Here is a 19,073-nt window from a genome sequence, read left to right on the forward strand (position 1 = left end):
GGGTATTTATCCTCGTCGTATCCTTTATATGGAAATCCAGGTCCAGGGGATCATTCCCTTGACTCTTACTGATGATATTTTTTTTACTCCATCAGAAAATGAACAAAAAGCTGCCAAATTGGCCTATTTCTTGCGCGTAGCTACCAATTGAAGTATTTTGAGGATTTTTTTTTAAAACTGAATTGAATGGAGAAAATAAGAACTGGAAGAAGAAAATTTTTCTCAACAGGGGGAGGAAGTCCCTTTGAAATTGGATTTGTTGCTGTAAGGGGATTTTCAAGTATTATCTAAAGGAAGGAACAAACGAGGATAAGAGAAAATTCCTTTTAATTTATTTTATCCACGTGAGATGTATTGCATACTATTCTTCCATTTTCATCCGAAAGGACTTAAAAAAAAATCTATTTCACTATCTCATTCCATCTAGTGCTTAGAAAGAACCCAATGCACTGAAATTCCTGCTCAACATCTCCTCTCAATTGCAATACATTATTTGGGTGGGTTGTGTGCTATTATTTTTTACATGGTTGCATTAAACTAAAATGTAGTATCCCTCCGATCCATATAACTTGTCGCTGCTTTAGTACAACTTTACTAAAGCAGCGACAAGTAATATGGATCGGAGGGCGTACATAAATGTGGGAGCAGTGAAATCATGGCATGCATATAATTTTACTTTTTGCAAATTTGATGCTGAAAGTTGAAGCCCTGATGCACTTACTACCTTAAGGTAAACTTGGTAAACAAAATCATCATAACCTCCAGTGCTTGTGTCATTCGTGGTGCCAAATGCTACATATTCATAAGGTAGTGCATAGGGAAGTCTTTTAACTGCCTCTTCGAATACATCAATTGAAAGGCCTTCTGCTTTAGTTGCCCCTGTGATAGGATCCTTTCCACTTGTCATAAATTGTGGGTATACACTTACGTGCACTCCCACTCGAAGCTTCTTACCATTTACAGCAGCTTCCCACCCTCTGGGTACCTCTGTTGATGTTCCTGGCCAAATCACGGGGTTTAGTTCAGGAACTAAGCCTGAATGCTCTGGCATTGATTCTCCTTGATATAGTCGCCGGGAAATACCATTTTCTGCAGTCCAAAACCCAATTTCTTTCCACCCTTTACCAACTACATTTATTATTTGAAATGTAGATGCTTGCAGCTGCCTGCCTGAAAGGTCAAAATGACCACTCAAACCTCTAAATTTGTATTGCAAGATGGTCTTTAGGAGATCCGGGCCATAAACAGATGTTCCCAGGCTTGTCATGTTTCTTGCAACTGCTGGTTTTTGAAATGATGTCTTGTTCTTAATACCAAGCTTTTCAACTGCTTGTGCTACCGCCCATATAGTATCATAGCCCCAGAGTTCAAATATGTTTAGTTTCACTGGTGGATCATTTGGGTTATCAATTTGTAATCTCCTATTCCAGCGTATGGTGAAGCTATCCAGTTCTGCTGATTTATGTGTATAAAACTTTACACCTAAAACACCATTCATTGCTTCCATGACAGAAGGGTTTGTGGAGTCTATGACATTGGTTAGTCCATCTGTCATGATCCAGACGAATCCTTTCTTCATCATACCAACCTCTTTTGCCTTTGTGAAGAGGATCGAAGCTAAATCAGGTGACATATGCACCAAGAAGACCCTTGTTTGCATTGTCATTAGCTTATAGAGTTCTTGGGTAATTTGTTCATTAGATGCCGACAGAGGGATCACACTCCGATAGGGAACACGAGCATCAATTTCTTGGAGGGCGTCGATGAGATATGGTATGACACCTCTACCATAGTCAGTTTCTTCATAAATTGGCACCACCTGCCTCCACCCGTAGGCCTTGATTAGGGAGGCAATGCTATTCACTTGTGTAGAGTCACTCAATGTTGCACGAATAAAATATGGAAGACTGCCAGAGTAAAGAGATGGGCTTGTTGCTGTGAAGGAGATGATAGGGACCTGACTTTTATTCCCCAGATCCGATACAAATGCTGCTTGTGAAGATGTTTGAGGGCCTATGACAGCTTGGACATTGTAATTCTCTAGCAGGTCGAGAGCTGTAAAGGTTCATAATCAAATTTTAGGTGAATGCAAATATGTGCTGCCAGAAGCTTCATAAATTCAGAACCGAAGAGTAAAAAAATGACATAGTATTTACAAAATATATATGTTGGTTCAGAGCACTCTGTAGCTATGCTTTTGTTGTCCTAGTTAACTTAAACTTGTGGAAAACAGGATTGAAAATTATTACAGATTTGCAGATGAAGCTACAAATTTGAACCCACAATATTTGGATGAATGTAACTAAACTTGTTGTCAGTATAAAATATAATTACAGTTCAGTCTGTTTACTTGACTTGCTTGTTTTGAAATATGACATTTATAACCTGTATTACTAGTTACGCTGATAAAGTTAAGGTTTCTCAGACCAACAAACCCATCAAGGGAAAGCTAAGGTAAACATAATCGGGTTATTAAATATGTATGCACTAACTTTTCTGAGAGTAAAACTCATATAATATTTCCTTGCAAAGAAGTGTGAATATTTGTTGGCAATAGTAATAGTTTAGTAACCAAACATTGTCCTTTTGATGTTTCTGAACTTTAGCAGGAGATATATGCTCAAAGTACTTCGTTTAACAGGAATGTAATAAACTAGCCTTGTTGCTGTTTATTTATTTGATTTACAACTGTTCTTCCCATGGGCATTTGTTAGCTGGATGTCTATTGTTAAACAGATGAAGTATTATGGAGCACATGGAAAGTAAAGATATAGCCAAAAAAACACTCGTTCCTAAGTAAAAACCATTAAATCCTTTTGATAAATGTTACTATCAAACGCTTCCAACTTTGTCCATTAGTAGTGGCACATTGGTAAATAACCATGTTGATTTCCATCAAAACTGTGTTCATAATATTGCAGTTCTGTAGCTTGTACTAAGTTGAATGATGAAAGTCAGTTATATTCCTTTGCTCGCTGTGTTCAGAGTTCTTGCCCTTTCCACCAGCCTGATGTATGGCCTGGGGTGGAATTTAAACTTTTCTGGCTCAGCTACTTTGGTTTAGCCGAGCGCTGTGAACAGTAATCTGTGTTTTGCTTACCTCGTTTAATTAGGTGGGGTGGGGGCTTTCGATAAAAAAGACAGTTATGTAAGTTGTTTTTTTATGACAGCGTAAAAAGTTGTACTTCAAAGACAATAAGAAGTTGAGAAAGCATATTGTAAGCAACATAGGGAGTGGGAAAGAGTTTTTCCTTTTCATGATAGGCTGCAGAACTTTTACCTGCTGATGCAGCTTCTACGCTGTTACTTTTCGAGCCCCTGATGTGGAGAACTACCTTTGGGCTGTAGTTTCTGTGGACTGTATAGAAATCTTCCAGAGCCATCAAAATGCTGGTCCGCGCCATCTTGCCCCCCAATGATTCCAAGTCGAGGATCACTCCAACGGGGAACTCATCTGTTCCACTCGTGGTAGCATTTTGAGCTACGCCAGAATGGATGATGAGTAACAGGAAGAGGGTGATTTGAGATGCTCTCTCCATTGACAGTGCTGCAAGGTTTGTGGAGTATTCGGTGCCCAGAATCTAAGGCCACCTTGGCTTTTATAGAGTTGGTTTCTTCAAGCTAAAAGCTTAGCATGACGGCGTAGGTGACTACTCTTCAATGCCTTGAGCCATGCATATTTTATTGCAGAAAGAATGTTACTAATTTCTACCTCATTTCAGTTGTAGTTTCCGAAGGTCAAATGACGTAGCACGGCCGACCAAGCAATTTAAATACAAATACGTAGTTTAGGACATGCTGCAATGATAGAGTTCTATAATAGTGGAGTACTCCTCCTCTGCATGTTACCCAGGTACTTAAATACTAACTGACCAGTAGCTCCTTCCATTCAATCTTGCAATATATCACTTGAAAGTGACAGGAGCTGTTATCTAATTGTTTTCAAACGTTTGCTCTGTTTCCTGAAGCAACTGAATTCTGTTGACACGATTTTTGCTGTTTATATAAATTCCAATTGCCCCCTTTTAATATGTATGTCAAAACCAGATGAATGTGACAATCATATTTCTCTACGTCAGAATGCGCGTGTTGACATTTGAGAAAGGGGAATTTGTGGAATTATCTTGACTGCTTACTTGTAGGAGAAAATGGATTGCCGGGGTAGTCTTGTTGTGCAAAGAGTATCTACGTTAATTACCAAAACCCATATGGTGGTTCATGAAAAAAAACTGTATGGTGTGTTTTGTGATGAACATACGCATCCTCTCTCAAATTTATTTTGCGAAATTTCTGTCGGATGAACTTCAGCTTGTTGTTAACATTGCTGGGTTGCTGGTCTTTTCAGTTTACTCTAATTTAGCACGGCTGTTGAGTGGAAACCTATAATTTTCTAAACCAATGATAACAAAGTCAGACACGAACTTGCAAAGGGTGTGTGTATCAGTTTGAGCTGTCTGATCTCCATAATACAGTAACATTTTAGATGTCAAGGAGGTGTGTATCAGTTTGAGTGCACTACATAATGACAATCATATTAGCGTATTATAAGTGATACCAACAGAGAATTGTCTCTCTTTTTCTTTTTCTTTTTTTGTGATCAGAGAAGTTATCTGTTAATGAAAATATTGGTGGACCATCTGCCACTGGCAAAGTTGAGTCACCTTTCGTAGAAGAAGGTGTAGAAGTATGACTATTTGTGGCGTAGAAGAAGAGATACCCCTGTATTTTTGAAGTGATGGCTGTGCAAATTCAAGGAAATTCCCTAACCCAAGAGGACTGAGCTGGACAGATTCCTCAATTAACCAATGGGATCGCAAGGAACAAGTCAAGGAACTCGTATTTGGCAGTGACAGAGGCTCCTGTTCTTCTATGGAGTACTATAATAAAGTTTTGTGCGTAGTTATATGTTGTTGTTTTTTTGAATAAAAAGGGGAGCCGCCCGGTAAGGACATGCACCTCTCTACCCCTCGTACTAACAATTCAGCAAAATGCACACATACAAAGAAAATAGGTGATGTCAGCACAAGGTATATCTATTTTGACATTTCAAAAACACATTACTTTCAAACCAATTGACCAAATCAATATCTGCTTTCACTTTGCGTTCATAATTACAAGATCTTCGAAATTAGATCCCACATGAACATGTTTCGATAAATATTTTTGAAAAGCAACTTTCTCCTGAAAAAGCAAAACAAATTTATGAACTTGCTTTTCTAGCACATGTCTATTACAAGTTGGTATTTGTTTTGAGTCTATTACAAGTTGGTATTTGTTTTGAGTAAAAGTAAAACTAGATCCCAAGAAGACTGAGCAGGACAGATTCCTCAATTAGTTAACCGTGGGATCATGAGGAAGAAGTCAAGGAACTCATTTGGCACTGCCAGATGCTCCTCCTACTCTGCTACTATGATTCTATAGTTGTGTGTGTAGTATGTGTATGTCTTTTGTTTGTAAAACTATGCACCATTCTAGGCGCTTGTGTAAATGTAGCTAGTCGATTCCTCTCAAAAACAAAAAGCAATAATTTAGTCAATGGTGATGCAGACGATTCTGTTGTAAATCCATGTCAATTTTTATTCTATAAATAACCTCCTACTTTGGCCCAAGAAGCATTTCATGTTGTAATGTCAAGTTAATGTGCCTCTGTTTTGTGGTCGCAAGTAGCTGAATGATTATGCCGGACGTTTGAGAACCACGAAATGATTTTTATAGAAATTTGGAATCTTCAGGATTTTTTTTCTTACGGTGGTTGTTTGGTTTGTAGGATTGAATACTAAATGTTTTTTTCTAAGGATTCTTTTGTACTATATTTCATAGGAATTTCAGCCTTCGCTTAAACCCTTAGAAAGATTTTTTTAATGCAATCAAACAAAAGAAAATCGTGTAGGAACATGATTAAAAAAGGCATTGATATCACAATCCTTTTGTTTTCCCAATTTCTATGTGCCCTCGGATGCCTATAGCGTTGGCAGCTCGTTTCGTGAATAATGAAAGGCTCAGTCAGATGTATGAATTATGATAGAAAGTGTTTTCCTACAGTAATGGAAACACGAATGTGTCTTGTGTGTAACCGCCTCTGTGAGTAAAATGGATTTTCGGTGGTCGGCAGCAGTGGAGCATGATATTTTAAAGCCCCTAAAACAAGTGCTTAAATAATTTGAAAAAAATGAATTCCTTTATATGAATACGCATGCATGTGGTCCAAGTACCTGTTAAATTTCGTTTGAAAATACGTTATATTGTACGCTGCACAAAAAGACAAAATTTCGACTCAAAATCGAAAAAAAAGCTGGCCCTAAATTTGCATGTATTTTGTCTTTTTTTAATCTCTCACATGCAAGCACGTACATTGGTGAAATTTTGGCCCATTATACTGCACTGCTTACGTGCATGTACACAAAATTTTAGAACTTCAAAATAACGGGAGTGCCCGTGCTCAGATGTCAACTTTCGCTCTGTGAGCAAAATTTATGCAGCTTAACGTTGAGCAGCTATGCTGACGAACCAGGCCCACATGTCAGACACCCTGCTCCTTCCCTATCTTCGAGTCCCGCGGCCGCCCGTCGCCGTCCTCCGCCTGCCACCGCAACGGCTCCTCCGCATGCCGGGGCTCGCCCACCCGCCGTCGCGACGGTTGGAGGAGCCCATCGCCCCATCCGGCGCCCGGCGGCCCTGCCGGCAACCAGCAAGGTACGTCGAGATTCGATCAGTTCTGCCGAGTGCAAACTTCCCAAATGAAGTCTTGCTTCCCGTCCCTCCTTAAGATCGAAATTCGATTCCTTAATGGAGTATATGCGTTCGCGAATGTGCTACCGGAATTTTGCAGACACTAGTTTGATGTACGTTGGAATTTATGGGGACAGACGGATACTGCAGCCAAGGTGTTCGTTAGAATGCCCGCCTCGTATTTTCCATCTCGCGAAAAGAAGCGATGATTATTGGATGGTCCACGTCCACCTCCTTTCCGTGTGAAAACTTGAATGTATAAAGTATTTACAGAAATAGTCCCCTCTACAAGGAGTGTATAGCCTTGATTTTTCCTGGAAAACTACAGTACTATATGATAGACCGAGACAGGTGATGCCCGGAAGGGTGAAGCATAAGACAGACTGAAACTTTACTTGATTTTGCATCCATAGGAAGCTCCACACACCCAAAGTTCAGCCAGGCTTTCCCCGCGGTTAGTTGTGGATCTTTGAGATTGGAAGGTGATCTTTGCTCAGCTTGGAACTAGCTTGATCCACTTAATGACATTCTACTTTTATCTCCCCTGTGAATGGTTTGTGGACCAATATGAGTCAGTGACGTTGCCTTGTTATTATGTGTGAATCCACAGCTTATATTGTTGTTCTTACTGTCTGGTGGTAGCTGGTCACTCTGTGTTCGAACTGAGTTGCACAGTCAATGTTGTCTGCTTCTCTATATCACTGCAGTTTCCGTGTTCATTGCTGTTTTGATCTCCTTGTTCTTCCTGTGAATCTCCATTTTCTCCTTGTTGCCCGTGTACACATTCATTTTGATCGTCTTCTTTGCTCCATGCATTTTGTTGATATTTTTTGTAGAGGTTCATCAGCATGGCTACAGCAAGGGAACAGGTTGTCACAATCCCAGTTAGGAGGAATAACCCCCCAAAACTTTCAAAAGTGATTGCGCCTGAACCATCAATTTTATCCTCATGTTGATGGCTGTTTTGATATATCCATTTCTTTTCAATTTCATTGATACTATCTTCTCCTGTTATGTTGAGTATTGCCCTTGACATTTCAGCTCTTAGTGGTGATTGCTTGGGAAGCGCCTGATTACCAAAGAGATCATTATTATAAGCTTGCACAAGCTAACATACAGAGAATTCTATTCATCATAATATCTGACTATAAAAGCCTGAAAAGTAAAATTTCCATTGGGCTGAATATTCTTAGCTAACAAGATATACTGGAAGATGGTCAATGATGGTGTTGCTTAGCAGCAGTACCATACTTTCACACAATCATACTGAAAGTTGCTCAAGCAGTACAAAAATCCAGTAATCTGACCATAGGGCCTGTTTTCAGGTTTAGTTTGTGGTTGTTGTGTTGTGATGTACTCCTAGTGTCAAAAAACGTCTTATATTTTGATACGGAGAGAGTTACTTATTTTTGAAGTTGCTTTAAGAAGGAAGTTGTGAAAAGTCTATTACTCTGTTTGATAAATCAGACTAGAGTTAGATATAGTGTTATCGAATGGTTGACCTCCCACATTACATCTCATATGTTCTCGAATGCAGATTATGCAATTCGTTTTAGAAGAGATAAAAACAGACTAACTAAACGCCAAGGTTATCTAGAAGCAACCCATCCAACCGAGATTATTTATCATAAAAATGAATGGCTTAAGGGGGTGAAGTCCCTCTGTGCTTATATTTTGATACGGAGAGAGGCTCCTGGAAATGTGACCATGAAGGGTCGATCCCAGGCTGGTGGCAAGACCACCAGCACGGCTACCATCCAAGCTATTGCTTGGTCTCCAAGATTATTTATCATAATCCACTGCAGTGCCAAATGTAAATATCAGCTCATATACTTTTTTTGATAGAAAATGGATGGATCCATTTTTATGCTATATTGTTGTATATGGTAGTTAAGCTTACATTGATGATCCCCATAGGGTGCGGTCAGTGAGAGTTCATTATTGGGGACAGACAGACTAGAAAAGGGCATCGTTTTCACTTTGACATTTATCTCCACCCTTTTCAACTTTTCATCAGTCAACTGGAAGATACATTATTCATCGTATGCTATTAGATAGCCTCACTATTTCTATTTTTATTTCGTAACTTCGAATTTGTATATAGCAATCTTAGGGGTCATGGTATGTAGAATTGAAGGAGACACATGAGCATAACATTTTGCTTGACTTGTAGCAAACTTCAAGGCAGATTTTTTATTCAAGAGATTAAAACAAAGCACCCTAGTGAGTGTAGTTAAACTTACAAATGCAAAACCTGCACTCTTGTAGATAGGTCCCACCATTGTGTAACCTTTGCTGTACTTTGCAAGAAACAGTTTGATGTAGGGGATTTCATGTACAAGCGCAGCAATGCCACCATCTTTGCTTCCTTTAGAAAGAGCAGCAGCGAAATCTTCCTGTGTTTCGTAGGGCCTCATCTTTGATTTTTCAAAACCAATATCCACCAGTAGACCCTCTATATAGGAACCACGGTGGAACCCTACATATTCTCCTTTCCTCTGGAGTTCATGAACATCAGTCACTGTCGGTGAAAGCTGCTGTACAGTCAGCATTGATGCAAAGCTTGCTGTATAACTTGATGTAAGTACCAGAAAAACAAACATCCATACAAGTAGAACAATTCTGGATAGAAATCGTTCCAGCTTCTCCTCTGCAATAACGATGAAGATATTATTGAGACAGTAAACAAACTTGAAAGCTGGGATACTGCAATGCATAACATTCCAGGACTTGATTGGGATACTGCAATGCATGCCATTGCAGGACTTGCTTGAAAGCATATGCAATATCTATTTCTTGATATGATAAATGCAAGTCTCACCATCATTTTTTTTTTCAATTGACGCTATAAATTTTTTCCTTTAGTGAAGCACAATTATGAAGAACAGATGTATTGCTTTCATGTTTCTAAAGCAGATACGTACTAGCATTAGTTCATCCCCAGCTAGATTTGAACTAAAACCATAACAATAATTATGGAACGAAGGGAGTACTAATTAGACAGATCTAGGTTCTTATGCTGAGAAACATTAAGATAAGTTTAACTAAAATGGGGCCATACAGATGATTTTCTTTCCTAAAAGTTGTGGAGGTGCAGTTTAGTTAGATCACTGCAGTAATCTTTTTCGAAGGAATCTTTCGGCGCTTCTTATTTTCATGTAGTGCAACGTATACTTTGTCTATGCAACTGAAATACTTGTTCAAAATTAAGCAAAGATCTAGGAAACTGTAATGTTTACTCAACTCTCTTCAAAAATGGAGAAGAACATTGTAATCCCCACTTGTTTGAGTGAAAAGGGACCATGTACATGTTGATTGCCATTTAGATACTCCAGAAGCCAGGCAACAACTCCTGTGTAAATAAAGAATATGATGCTTCCAAACCACATTCCAGTGCTCAATGGTTTCAAGAAAATCCACATATTCTTGATCATGTTTTCCTTGACTGGAACAATCATCCCTACTCCAGATTCTGTGTACGGTACAGTGAAGTCGACATACAATGATCTATTGTACCTTACAGTAATATCTCCAACCGCTATGTCGTATTTCTGCAATGGCATGAATCAGCTTCATATATTTGAGAAATAAGAAAGTGATGATCTACTTCTAAGAATGATTAAACACTGGAAGTAAATTGTTCAATAAGAGGAAAATATTTTAGCATGCAAAATAGACTTTTGATTTGCTTTGAGAAAAACAAAATACAATGAGCCTTTCTATCTGACATCCTTCTATGTAAAATAAAATAGGAGCCTGGTTTTAATTGCAGAACAAAACACTGGATGAAATTGTGGAACATAGTTAATATCTTGTAAAATGTTTTAGCTACTAGAGTTTTCTTCTTAACAGTGGAATATATGCAGCTTCTAGTTTCTGCAATGGTAGGTTAAGAAATTGAAACCAAATCTTTCGTAATGTATTTCTTACCTGAAGATAAACTTGATAAATAAAATCGTTATAGCTTCCTGTAGTTGCTGTATCAGCTGTGTCAAATGCCAGGTACTCATAAGTAAGTGCAAAAGGTAGCCTCTTTATTGCCTCCTCAAATATGTCAACTGAAAGGCCACTCGCACTTGTTACATTTGTAACAGGATCTCTGAATGTCTTTATAAACTCTGGGCAATTGCTCGTGTGCACACCGACTCTAAGCTTCTTACCATTTATAGGAATTTCCCAGCCCCTCGGTATTTCAGTTGACTCTCCTGGCCAAATTACAGGATTTAGATCAAGCATTGAGGCTGATCCTGTTGTTTTTAAGCCATTTTGATTCAACTGCCGTGACAGTCCACTTTTGACACTCCAAAACCCGATTTCTCTCCAACCTCTCCCAACCACATTTATTATTTGGAACACAGAAACTTTAAGCTGTTTGTCTGTAAGGTCAAAGTCGCCACTTATACCTCTAAACTTATTTTGTACAATTGCTGCTAAGAGTTTTGGACCATTTGGGGAAATAACCATGGATTCCAAGCATGTGGAGTTCTTAATGGACCATGGTTGCTTATTTGGGGCACTGGATATCCCAACCTTTTCTGCTGCCTGTGCTAATGCCCATATCGTATCATAGGCCCGTAGTCCAACAATGCTTAGCTTATTGAAGGGTGATTCATCTGGGTTATCCTGTTGGTACATTCTGTTCCACCTTATGGAGAAACTATCAAGCTTTTTTGATTTGGGGACATGGTACCTTACTCCCAGTACACCATTCATCACCTCGGTCACACTTGGATTGAGTGAGTCGATGATGTTTGCTACTCCGTTTGTAGTAATCCACGCAAATCCTTTGTCCATCATCCCTGCCTCTTTGGCCTTTGTAAAAAGAAGGTAAGTCATCGTGGATGACATATGAACAACAAACACCCTTGTTTGCATTGTCATCAACTTATAGAGTTCTTGCATCATGATTTCACTTGTTGCTGATGGGGGGATAACACACTGATACGGGACATGAACATCACTCTCTTGAAGTGCACTAATGAGGTATGGTAGAATGCCTCTACCATAGTCAGTGTTTTCATATACTAGCACCACTTCTCTCCATCCATAGGCTTTTACAAGCGAGGCAATGCTATTCACCTGAGCTGAGTCATTCAATGTTGCACGTACAAAATATGGCATAGTATCTGAAGTGAGAGAGGGGCTTGTTGCTGTGAAGGATACTGTGGGGACTTGGGTTATATTTCCGATCTTGGAGATGAATACAGCTTCTGATGATTTCTGGGGACCAATGATGGCTTGCAGTTTGTAATTATCCAGTAATTCAATCGCTTTTGAAATTGCATAAGGAAATTTCAGTCAGATGATATTAGTTTAATAATGTAGAAACAACATCATAACACATAACAAAGCATATATATATATATATAATGGTGAGTTTAGGTTTTTGTGTGTTCGTGTTGCTTGTGATGTTTTCTATTTTCTTGATCATTTGACACCTGTTTGCCTAAGCCTTATACGACTCCTATAACTAAGACTGCTTTTATCCTTGATGAAATGATAACACAGACTCTGTTTACATGTTCTTTCATTTATACTCCTAATACTATCAAAGGGGGTTTGATTTGACTCATTTGGAGAATTATGTCACTATGTAGGTTATGGTTTGCAATTTACAATAAACATATGTTTTCTCGATCTGTGATTTTTATAGACTCTGCTTGGCTTACCATTAGGGTTTTCCTACTAGGGAACTGATCAAATGCTAATCTGAATATGACTCTTGTTTAAGGTGACAAATGCTTCATAACTCTAAATAATTTAAGTATGACTCTTGTTTAAGGTGTCAAATGCTAATATAAATATGTTTTTCTTGTTTAAGGTGTCAAACTATGGACTTCCGTTTTCCTCTTTTTATTTAGAAAAAAGTCCATTTTACTACCCTGAATAAAGTGGGTGGTTCACTTTACCCCCTGATCTATGTTTCGGTTCCTATACCCCCCTAAACAATCTCATACCGGACAAAAAATCAGCCTAGGTGGTTTACCCAAACCAGATGATGACGTGGACACAGTCAAAGGTGGTATTTGACCTGCCGGTGGGTCCCACTCGTCAGTTTTTTAAAAAAACAAAGAAATAGAAAAAATAAAAAAGGGGTGCCCCCCTACTGCAGTAGCAGCCAGCCACAGCGGCGGCAGCCGGTGCGCGCGGAGCAGGCAGGCGGCCGTGGCGGGCGGAGCCGGCGCGCGCCGAGCGGCGGGAGGTCTCACCCGTATGCTGCTCCTGGCCAGGCGCAGCCTGCCACGGGTCTTTTGCCTGGCCGCTACTGAGCTGAATATTATTGCTTCTCGAGGGCTACAAGCGCTCACGGACGGCTTTATCTACTCTTCTGCGGTCTTCACGGGCACTAACTGGGCTGCCCTGCGCGCTGTGTTGAGTGCAGAGCATGGCCCTCTGTGGTCGGAGCCTGGTGTGCGCTCGAGCGGTGGGAGGCTCTCGCGGCTGCCGCCTAGGCTCAACGATTGTTCGGTATTCCTGCTACTCGCGCCCGCCCTGAGCTGGCTGTACCGCTCCCCGGCTATGGCCGTATAGACACCTGCGGTGATCGTGGCTTGGCGCCGGCGTGACACTTAGGGCTGGCGCGTAGCCTGACTGCGCGCTGCGCATGTTGAGCTCGATGGGCCTAGTTAGCGCGGCGGTCTGGATGTCGGCGCGGCGCGCCGGGACGACGGCGCTGTTTCCTTACTATGTCTTCGTGTTTGTCACTATCTATCTGTCCTCGCCTTTTTTCTCTTATCCCCCTCGAGCAGCGCTCAGTCGTCCCCCTTCGTTCTTATCCTTGAGGGCTGGCTGGGGCGTCCACAACGGCAAGCTTTTGCGGGAGGAGGCGGCGTGGGCGCGCTTTAGTAGCCACTCATTGTGCGCAACGGCCGCGTAAGCGGCTGATCGGGCTTCACAGTCCTGCGGACGGCGACTGTTGTGGCGGGCGTTAGCCGTGGGGAAGAGGCCGGGCCACGCTTGGGTGTGGCTGAGTGCAGTTTCTGTGTGGTGCGGACGGCGTGCTCGGCTCGGCTGGCTCCTAGTTCTCTGGATCGCGGCCAGGCGCAGCGACGGGTTTGCGCGCACGAGGGCAGAGCGGCACGGACCGGCTTGGGCACGAACTGGGCTGCGCGCGCGAGGGCAGAGCATGCGTGGTCGGAGCCGGTGTGCGTCGAGCGGGGGAGGCTGGGCGCGGCCAGGCTCAACGATGGGTTCGCGCGCGCGAGGGTAGAGCGACGCGGATCGGCTTGGGCGCGGACAGGGCCGCGCGCGCGAGGGCAGAGCAGGGGCGGTCGGAGCCGGCGGGCGGCCGGGGACGACGGCGCGAGCAGCGCGCGAGGGCGGCTGGGGTCCACAACGCAAGCTTGGGGAGGAGGCGGGGCGGCGCAGGCGCACGGCCGGAGCGGCGACGGGGCGGACGGCGAGGCGGCGTAGCCGTGGGAAGAGGCGGGCCAGCGCGGGGTGGAGCAGGTGGCGACGCGGCTCGTCGGCGGGGTCGCGCTGGAGCCGGAACGAAGCGCGAGGGGGTGACGGGGATGCCCACGCCCGACCTGACACCGAGGTCAAAACCACCGTTGACTAGTGCCACATCAACAGCGAGTGGAGACAAACCAGCCAGGGGTGGTGTTTTGTCTGGTTTTGGTTGGTTTGGGGGGTAGAAGGAGCCAAAAAATAGATCATGGGGTAAAGTGAACCACCCACTTTATTCAGGGTAGTAAAATGGACTTTTTTCTTTTATTTAAAGTCCTTCCGTTTTCCTGAATCCTGACAACTTAACTGTGACATACACATACCTGCTGATGCAGCCTTTACATCACTGGCCATGGAATCCCTGAAATGGAGGACAAGCTTTGTGCTGTAAATCTGGTGGACCGCGTAGAAGTCTTTGACGGCCAGTGAAATGCTGGTTCGTGCTACTTTTCCCACCAGCGAGCCCAGATTGAGGATCACTCCGACATGGAACTCGTCTGCTTTGCCGGTGGTGGTGTTCTGAGCTACGCCGGGATCGACAAGGAGCAAGAGGAAGAGGAAGAGGATTGCTCGGGGAGTTCTCTCCATTCCGTGGTGCTGAGATGCACTGCATTGCACCCTCTTATGTAGGATTCCGCTTGTTGAAGACTTTTCGGCTTAATAATGGTGACAATGGTGACATGGTGTCACTGGTCAAACTGAAAGTTGCAAGGCAAATCCGCTCAGCTGTGACAGATTGGTTGTCTATTACCAGCATCTTTCGTCGTGCACTGTTTCTTTCTTGACTTTGGTGTTCATTTGCAGCTAAATTACCGGGAATGTCAACCGGAGTTGCCTCTGCATATAGTAGTTAGCTAAGAACATACTCCCTCCGTCCCAAAATAAGGTACAAAGTTGAGTCACAATTTTGGGACGGAGGGAGCAAGATTGCGTACTGCCCCTATCGGGGTCTATAAGTGGGGCATGGGTTTTTAGATTTTTAATTTGACACATATGTTTTGTTAGTCAAACTGACCTGAAAACCCATGTCCAACTTATAAACCCGGATGAAGAGTGCAGAATGAACTGATTGATGGATTATGTCCTCGATAAGGAATCTACATAAGGGTGGTGTGCCTACATATATAAATATTTGATTTGTAATTTGTCTGTTCCAATAAACGAGATTTATATTGCTTCCCTTGGGGACTTGTGCAAATTAACGTTGACCTTGAAATATTTTGAGGAGCGTTAAGATTTCCTACTTTTGAGACGCTAAAATATTTTGGCATACAAGGCAATTCCAAATATTACAAATTAACAACTGAAACTCTTCGTAACCCTAGGCATCATCCTCCTTTATAAGACGGGTCAGGTTCTTTGTAACCCTAGCCATCCTCCTTTATAAGACACTAACGACGCGTTTGGTTCCGCCTCAGGTAACGTAATGGGTTTGGGTATGGAGAAGTGCTGCTTTTGATTTTCTTTTATCGAATACTGTTCGGTTTCCTAATCACCTTCAGCTCGGCTGTTTTCGACTCTAGGAAGGCCCGTATCAGAAAACGCTGCCAGCGAATACATAGTGCGTGAACCAAATGTAATCTGTCGGTTTCGGGAAGCGTGGGTATCGGAAACCGTAGCCAAATCATCGAAACAAACGCGTCGTAAAACTCTTTGTAACCCTAGGCATCATCCTCCTTTATAAGACGGGTCAGGGCTAGCTAGAGACACCTTGCATCCAAGCTAATACTCTTGATAGAGCTTACTATTCTCCATTTTAATCCCCTCTCATAAGGCACCCTTACCATCAATCCAATCCAAGCAGGAGTAAGGTATTATCTCCATCATTAGGGTACAAATCTGGGTAAAATCTTTGTGTGCTCCCTCGTCTAATACTTCCAATCACGCACATCATCCTATGGTGACTACTACTGGTTTCATATGTCGACAGTTGGTGCGCTAGGGACTGACTGTGTGGCCCGGTAAACCAATCCAGATAGGGTCTCTAGTCCAAATTGGTGTCTTTGCTTCGGGCGAGAGGATCACCATTTGCTACTTGAGATGCGTCGCCAACTTGGCAAGGTGACTCGTCATCATTAGCGATGGAAGGTCTTGGTCGATTTCCTTGTCGAGTAGACCGAGGCCCAGCAAATCCCCAAGTGTGCCGACCTCGAGCATTGGAGGACGTACTTTGACGGCTCCATGATGCTTCTGGGCTTGGGGGCCAGCGTTGTCATGATGTCCCTGAAACGGGTAAGATGAACTATGCTGTGCTCTACATACACTTCCCAACCTCCAACAATGCAGTCAAGTATGAAGCCCTCCTCCATGGTCTCTGCCTTGCTGTCTCCATGGGCATACGACGGCTCAGTTATCACAGTGACTCTAGCCTTATCGTGCAATAGGTCATGAAGCCCTTCGGTAGAAAGGATCCAAAGATGGTGGCCTATTGCTTCGAGGTGCGCCGACCCAAATGTCAGTTCGACGCCCTCAAGCTTCATCACATCAAGCACTATGACGGTTGACACCCACGTGAGGATGGGCGCCCTTTAGGACCAAGTCCATTGGACACCTTGCCCGAGCATCTCCATCAAAATGGAGCCGGATCAAGAACTCAAAGGCCAGGGAGCAATGATCTTGGCTGTAATCCTGGAGTGGACCAAACCAATCCTTGCTTATCTCCTAAAAAAGGATCTCCCGAAAGACAGAAACGCTGACAGGCTCCAACGCAAGGGTAGGCGTCGTCGGGTAAAGTCTGTGACCACTGTAACCGACAGGTAGAGGTGGCCGAGCATCTACACCAGGTGGAGGCAGCCGAGTGGTTGCACATCAAGCGTGCTGCGGCGGCCGGGCAGGGATGCTGCAACGCCTGGCGGGTCTTCCGCCACTGGAAGGACGATGGCTTGCGGCGGCCGGGCATGGATGCCGCAACACCTGGCGGGCCTTCTGTCACTAGAAAGACGACGACTCCGACGACAGCGACACGTATAACAGTTCGGCAATGACGTAGATGGTGACGGAGGTCCATATGGCCAAGGAGGACATGCCTGCAAGGTCCCCGTTGGGTACCCCATTTAGTTTAGGTTAGGTTAAAATTTGTTAAATTTCGTCCATTTAGTTGTAAATGTACCAAATTTAACAAATTGTGTGTGCGTTTAACATGTATTTCATCTGTGTTTGTGTACGAAACGTTTGAATTGGTCCGAATATTTGTTGTCTATGGTTGGATAGCCTCCACGCCTATAAATATCCGTAGACACGTCTGGACGTGTCCACGACATTTGGTGAGGTCCATATTGATCATCTTCGTTGGAGTAACCTTTATTCCTAGCGTCACAGGCGGCCACCCCTTCCTGAAGACCATTTAATAAATTGCCAGTATATTTCAAATCTTAATCAATGACACATTTTAATCACATTATCATTCACTAAAAGTAGCAGACAATGATAAAAAATTGCATAGGACTGAGGCAACATCTCAGCAGTTGGTAAACATATCTCCCAATCCATGTTGAAGATGCCCGGTCCAACTTGACTAGAGTTGGAGGGGACTGCTCGAAACGACGCCCAATCAACGGGATCTCATGTAAGGCGGGAATGTATCCGGTGCATCCGCACTTGTGGTGCTACCGGTGTGTATGCTATAGAATGTTTTAAAAAATCTGAAAAAAATTCCAGCACGTTAATGCAATATCAATGTATGATGTCACAAAAAATCATATCAAAATTTGAAAAAAAAATTGAGCTATAAAAATGACAAATTTGACATCAGTGTGATAATGGGTCAAATCTAAAGCCCAAGTTATGCTATGTACTATTTAGTGTTGAATTTGTCATTTTTGTTTTTCGAGTTATATTCCAAATTTTAACTTGATTTTTTATGACAAGCTACATTGATGTTGTATGACTGGGCTAATTTTTTTTCAGAATTTTTTGAACATTTTAAAAGCATAATGTGAGTTCGGTGCACCACTAGCACCACAAGCTCCGATACACCAGATATTTTTCCCATGTAAGGTAGAAGAGCTTAGCCCACGGCAAAATCAAGCCATTCGACATCAGCACAAATTGTCATTGTTCACTAAAACAACGCTCAATCAACAGAATCTCATGTAAGGCAAAAGAGTTTTGCGTGCAGTAAAACCAAGCATCCAACATTGGCACATATTGTCATTGTTTTTGTGGTGGTTTCAAGACAACTCCAACGTGGCTCATAAATTTGTCCTAATTCGAAGTGTTTAAATTTTGTAGGCGAAAGCCAAAAAATGAGACCAATTCAAAGGCTAACCCTGGTTGGCATTTTTTTTATAGGAGAAATTCCGCGAGCACCGCGCGTGCAAGCCGGAACTCGAACTCGAGTGGTCTGGAAGCAACCTTAGTCCAATGGGTCGACGTCCCGTCCTCTTTGTAAGCGAAAACCAAACTGGAGGTAGTTTGCCGGCATCCGGATGTCCACCTGGCCCAGCAAAAGCCACCGTGGACCCACACCACAGCCTCTCTCTCTCTCTCTCATCTCAGCCATGATCTCCCTCCCTCGCAAAAATTCCCAAGTCCGCCGCTATCCTCGTCTTGCCGCCGTCTCCCGCCGTCCGTCGATGCCCGCATCGCCGCCCGCACGCGGAGCTCCGCTGTACCGTCTGTCGTTGGCCACCTCGACGCGGACGGGGAGCAGCACGAAGCTTCGCTGGAGCGGCGCCCGCTCCCCACCCTCGAACTCGCGCAGCTCGAGCTTCTCGGTTGCACGGGAGGCTGGCGCCAACGAACGTGGGCCAGCCGAGTGGGAGTGAATTGCAGAAAACCACCACATTGAAGCCTAGGGTTGCAGAAAAGACTCTTCTACGTTTTTGTGCCAGAAAACACTGATTTTGGTCCTAATCATTTGCAGAAAACACCTAACCGTCTGTTCGGGTAGTTTA

The 19,073-nt window shown here is 43.1% G+C and overlaps 2 protein-coding genes across 2 annotated transcripts; both read right to left on the minus strand.

Annotated features, from left to right (window-relative positions):
• Nucleotides 1-19: 19 nt before the first annotated feature.
• Nucleotides 20-3,727, minus strand: LOC125543468 (glutamate receptor 2.2-like). The gene is made up of 2 exons (XM_048706835.1): nt 3,281-3,727; nt 20-2,055 (listed from the first exon to the last, which is right to left on the minus strand). The coding sequence occupies exons 1-2, from the start codon at nt 3,537-3,539 to the stop codon at nt 581-583; spliced, it is 1,734 nt and encodes a 577-aa protein (XP_048562792.1). The 5' UTR covers nt 3,540-3,727; the 3' UTR covers nt 20-580.
• Nucleotides 3,728-6,702: 2,975 nt separating this feature from the next.
• Nucleotides 6,703-14,766, minus strand: LOC125543469 (glutamate receptor 2.8-like). Its single transcript, XM_048706836.1, has 5 exons — nt 14,502-14,766; nt 10,660-11,999; nt 9,974-10,280; nt 8,973-9,379; nt 6,703-7,798 (listed from the first exon to the last, which is right to left on the minus strand). The coding sequence occupies exons 1-5, from the start codon at nt 14,764-14,766 to the stop codon at nt 7,376-7,378; spliced, it is 2,742 nt and encodes a 913-aa protein (XP_048562793.1). The 3' UTR covers nt 6,703-7,375.
• Between the last annotated feature and the right edge of the window lie 4,307 nt (nt 14,767-19,073).

Source organism: Triticum urartu, chromosome 3 (genome assembly GCF_003073215.2).
Source record: "Triticum urartu cultivar G1812 chromosome 3, Tu2.1, whole genome shotgun sequence".
In the NCBI taxonomy this organism is placed as follows: domain Eukaryota; kingdom Viridiplantae; phylum Streptophyta; class Magnoliopsida; order Poales; family Poaceae; genus Triticum; species Triticum urartu.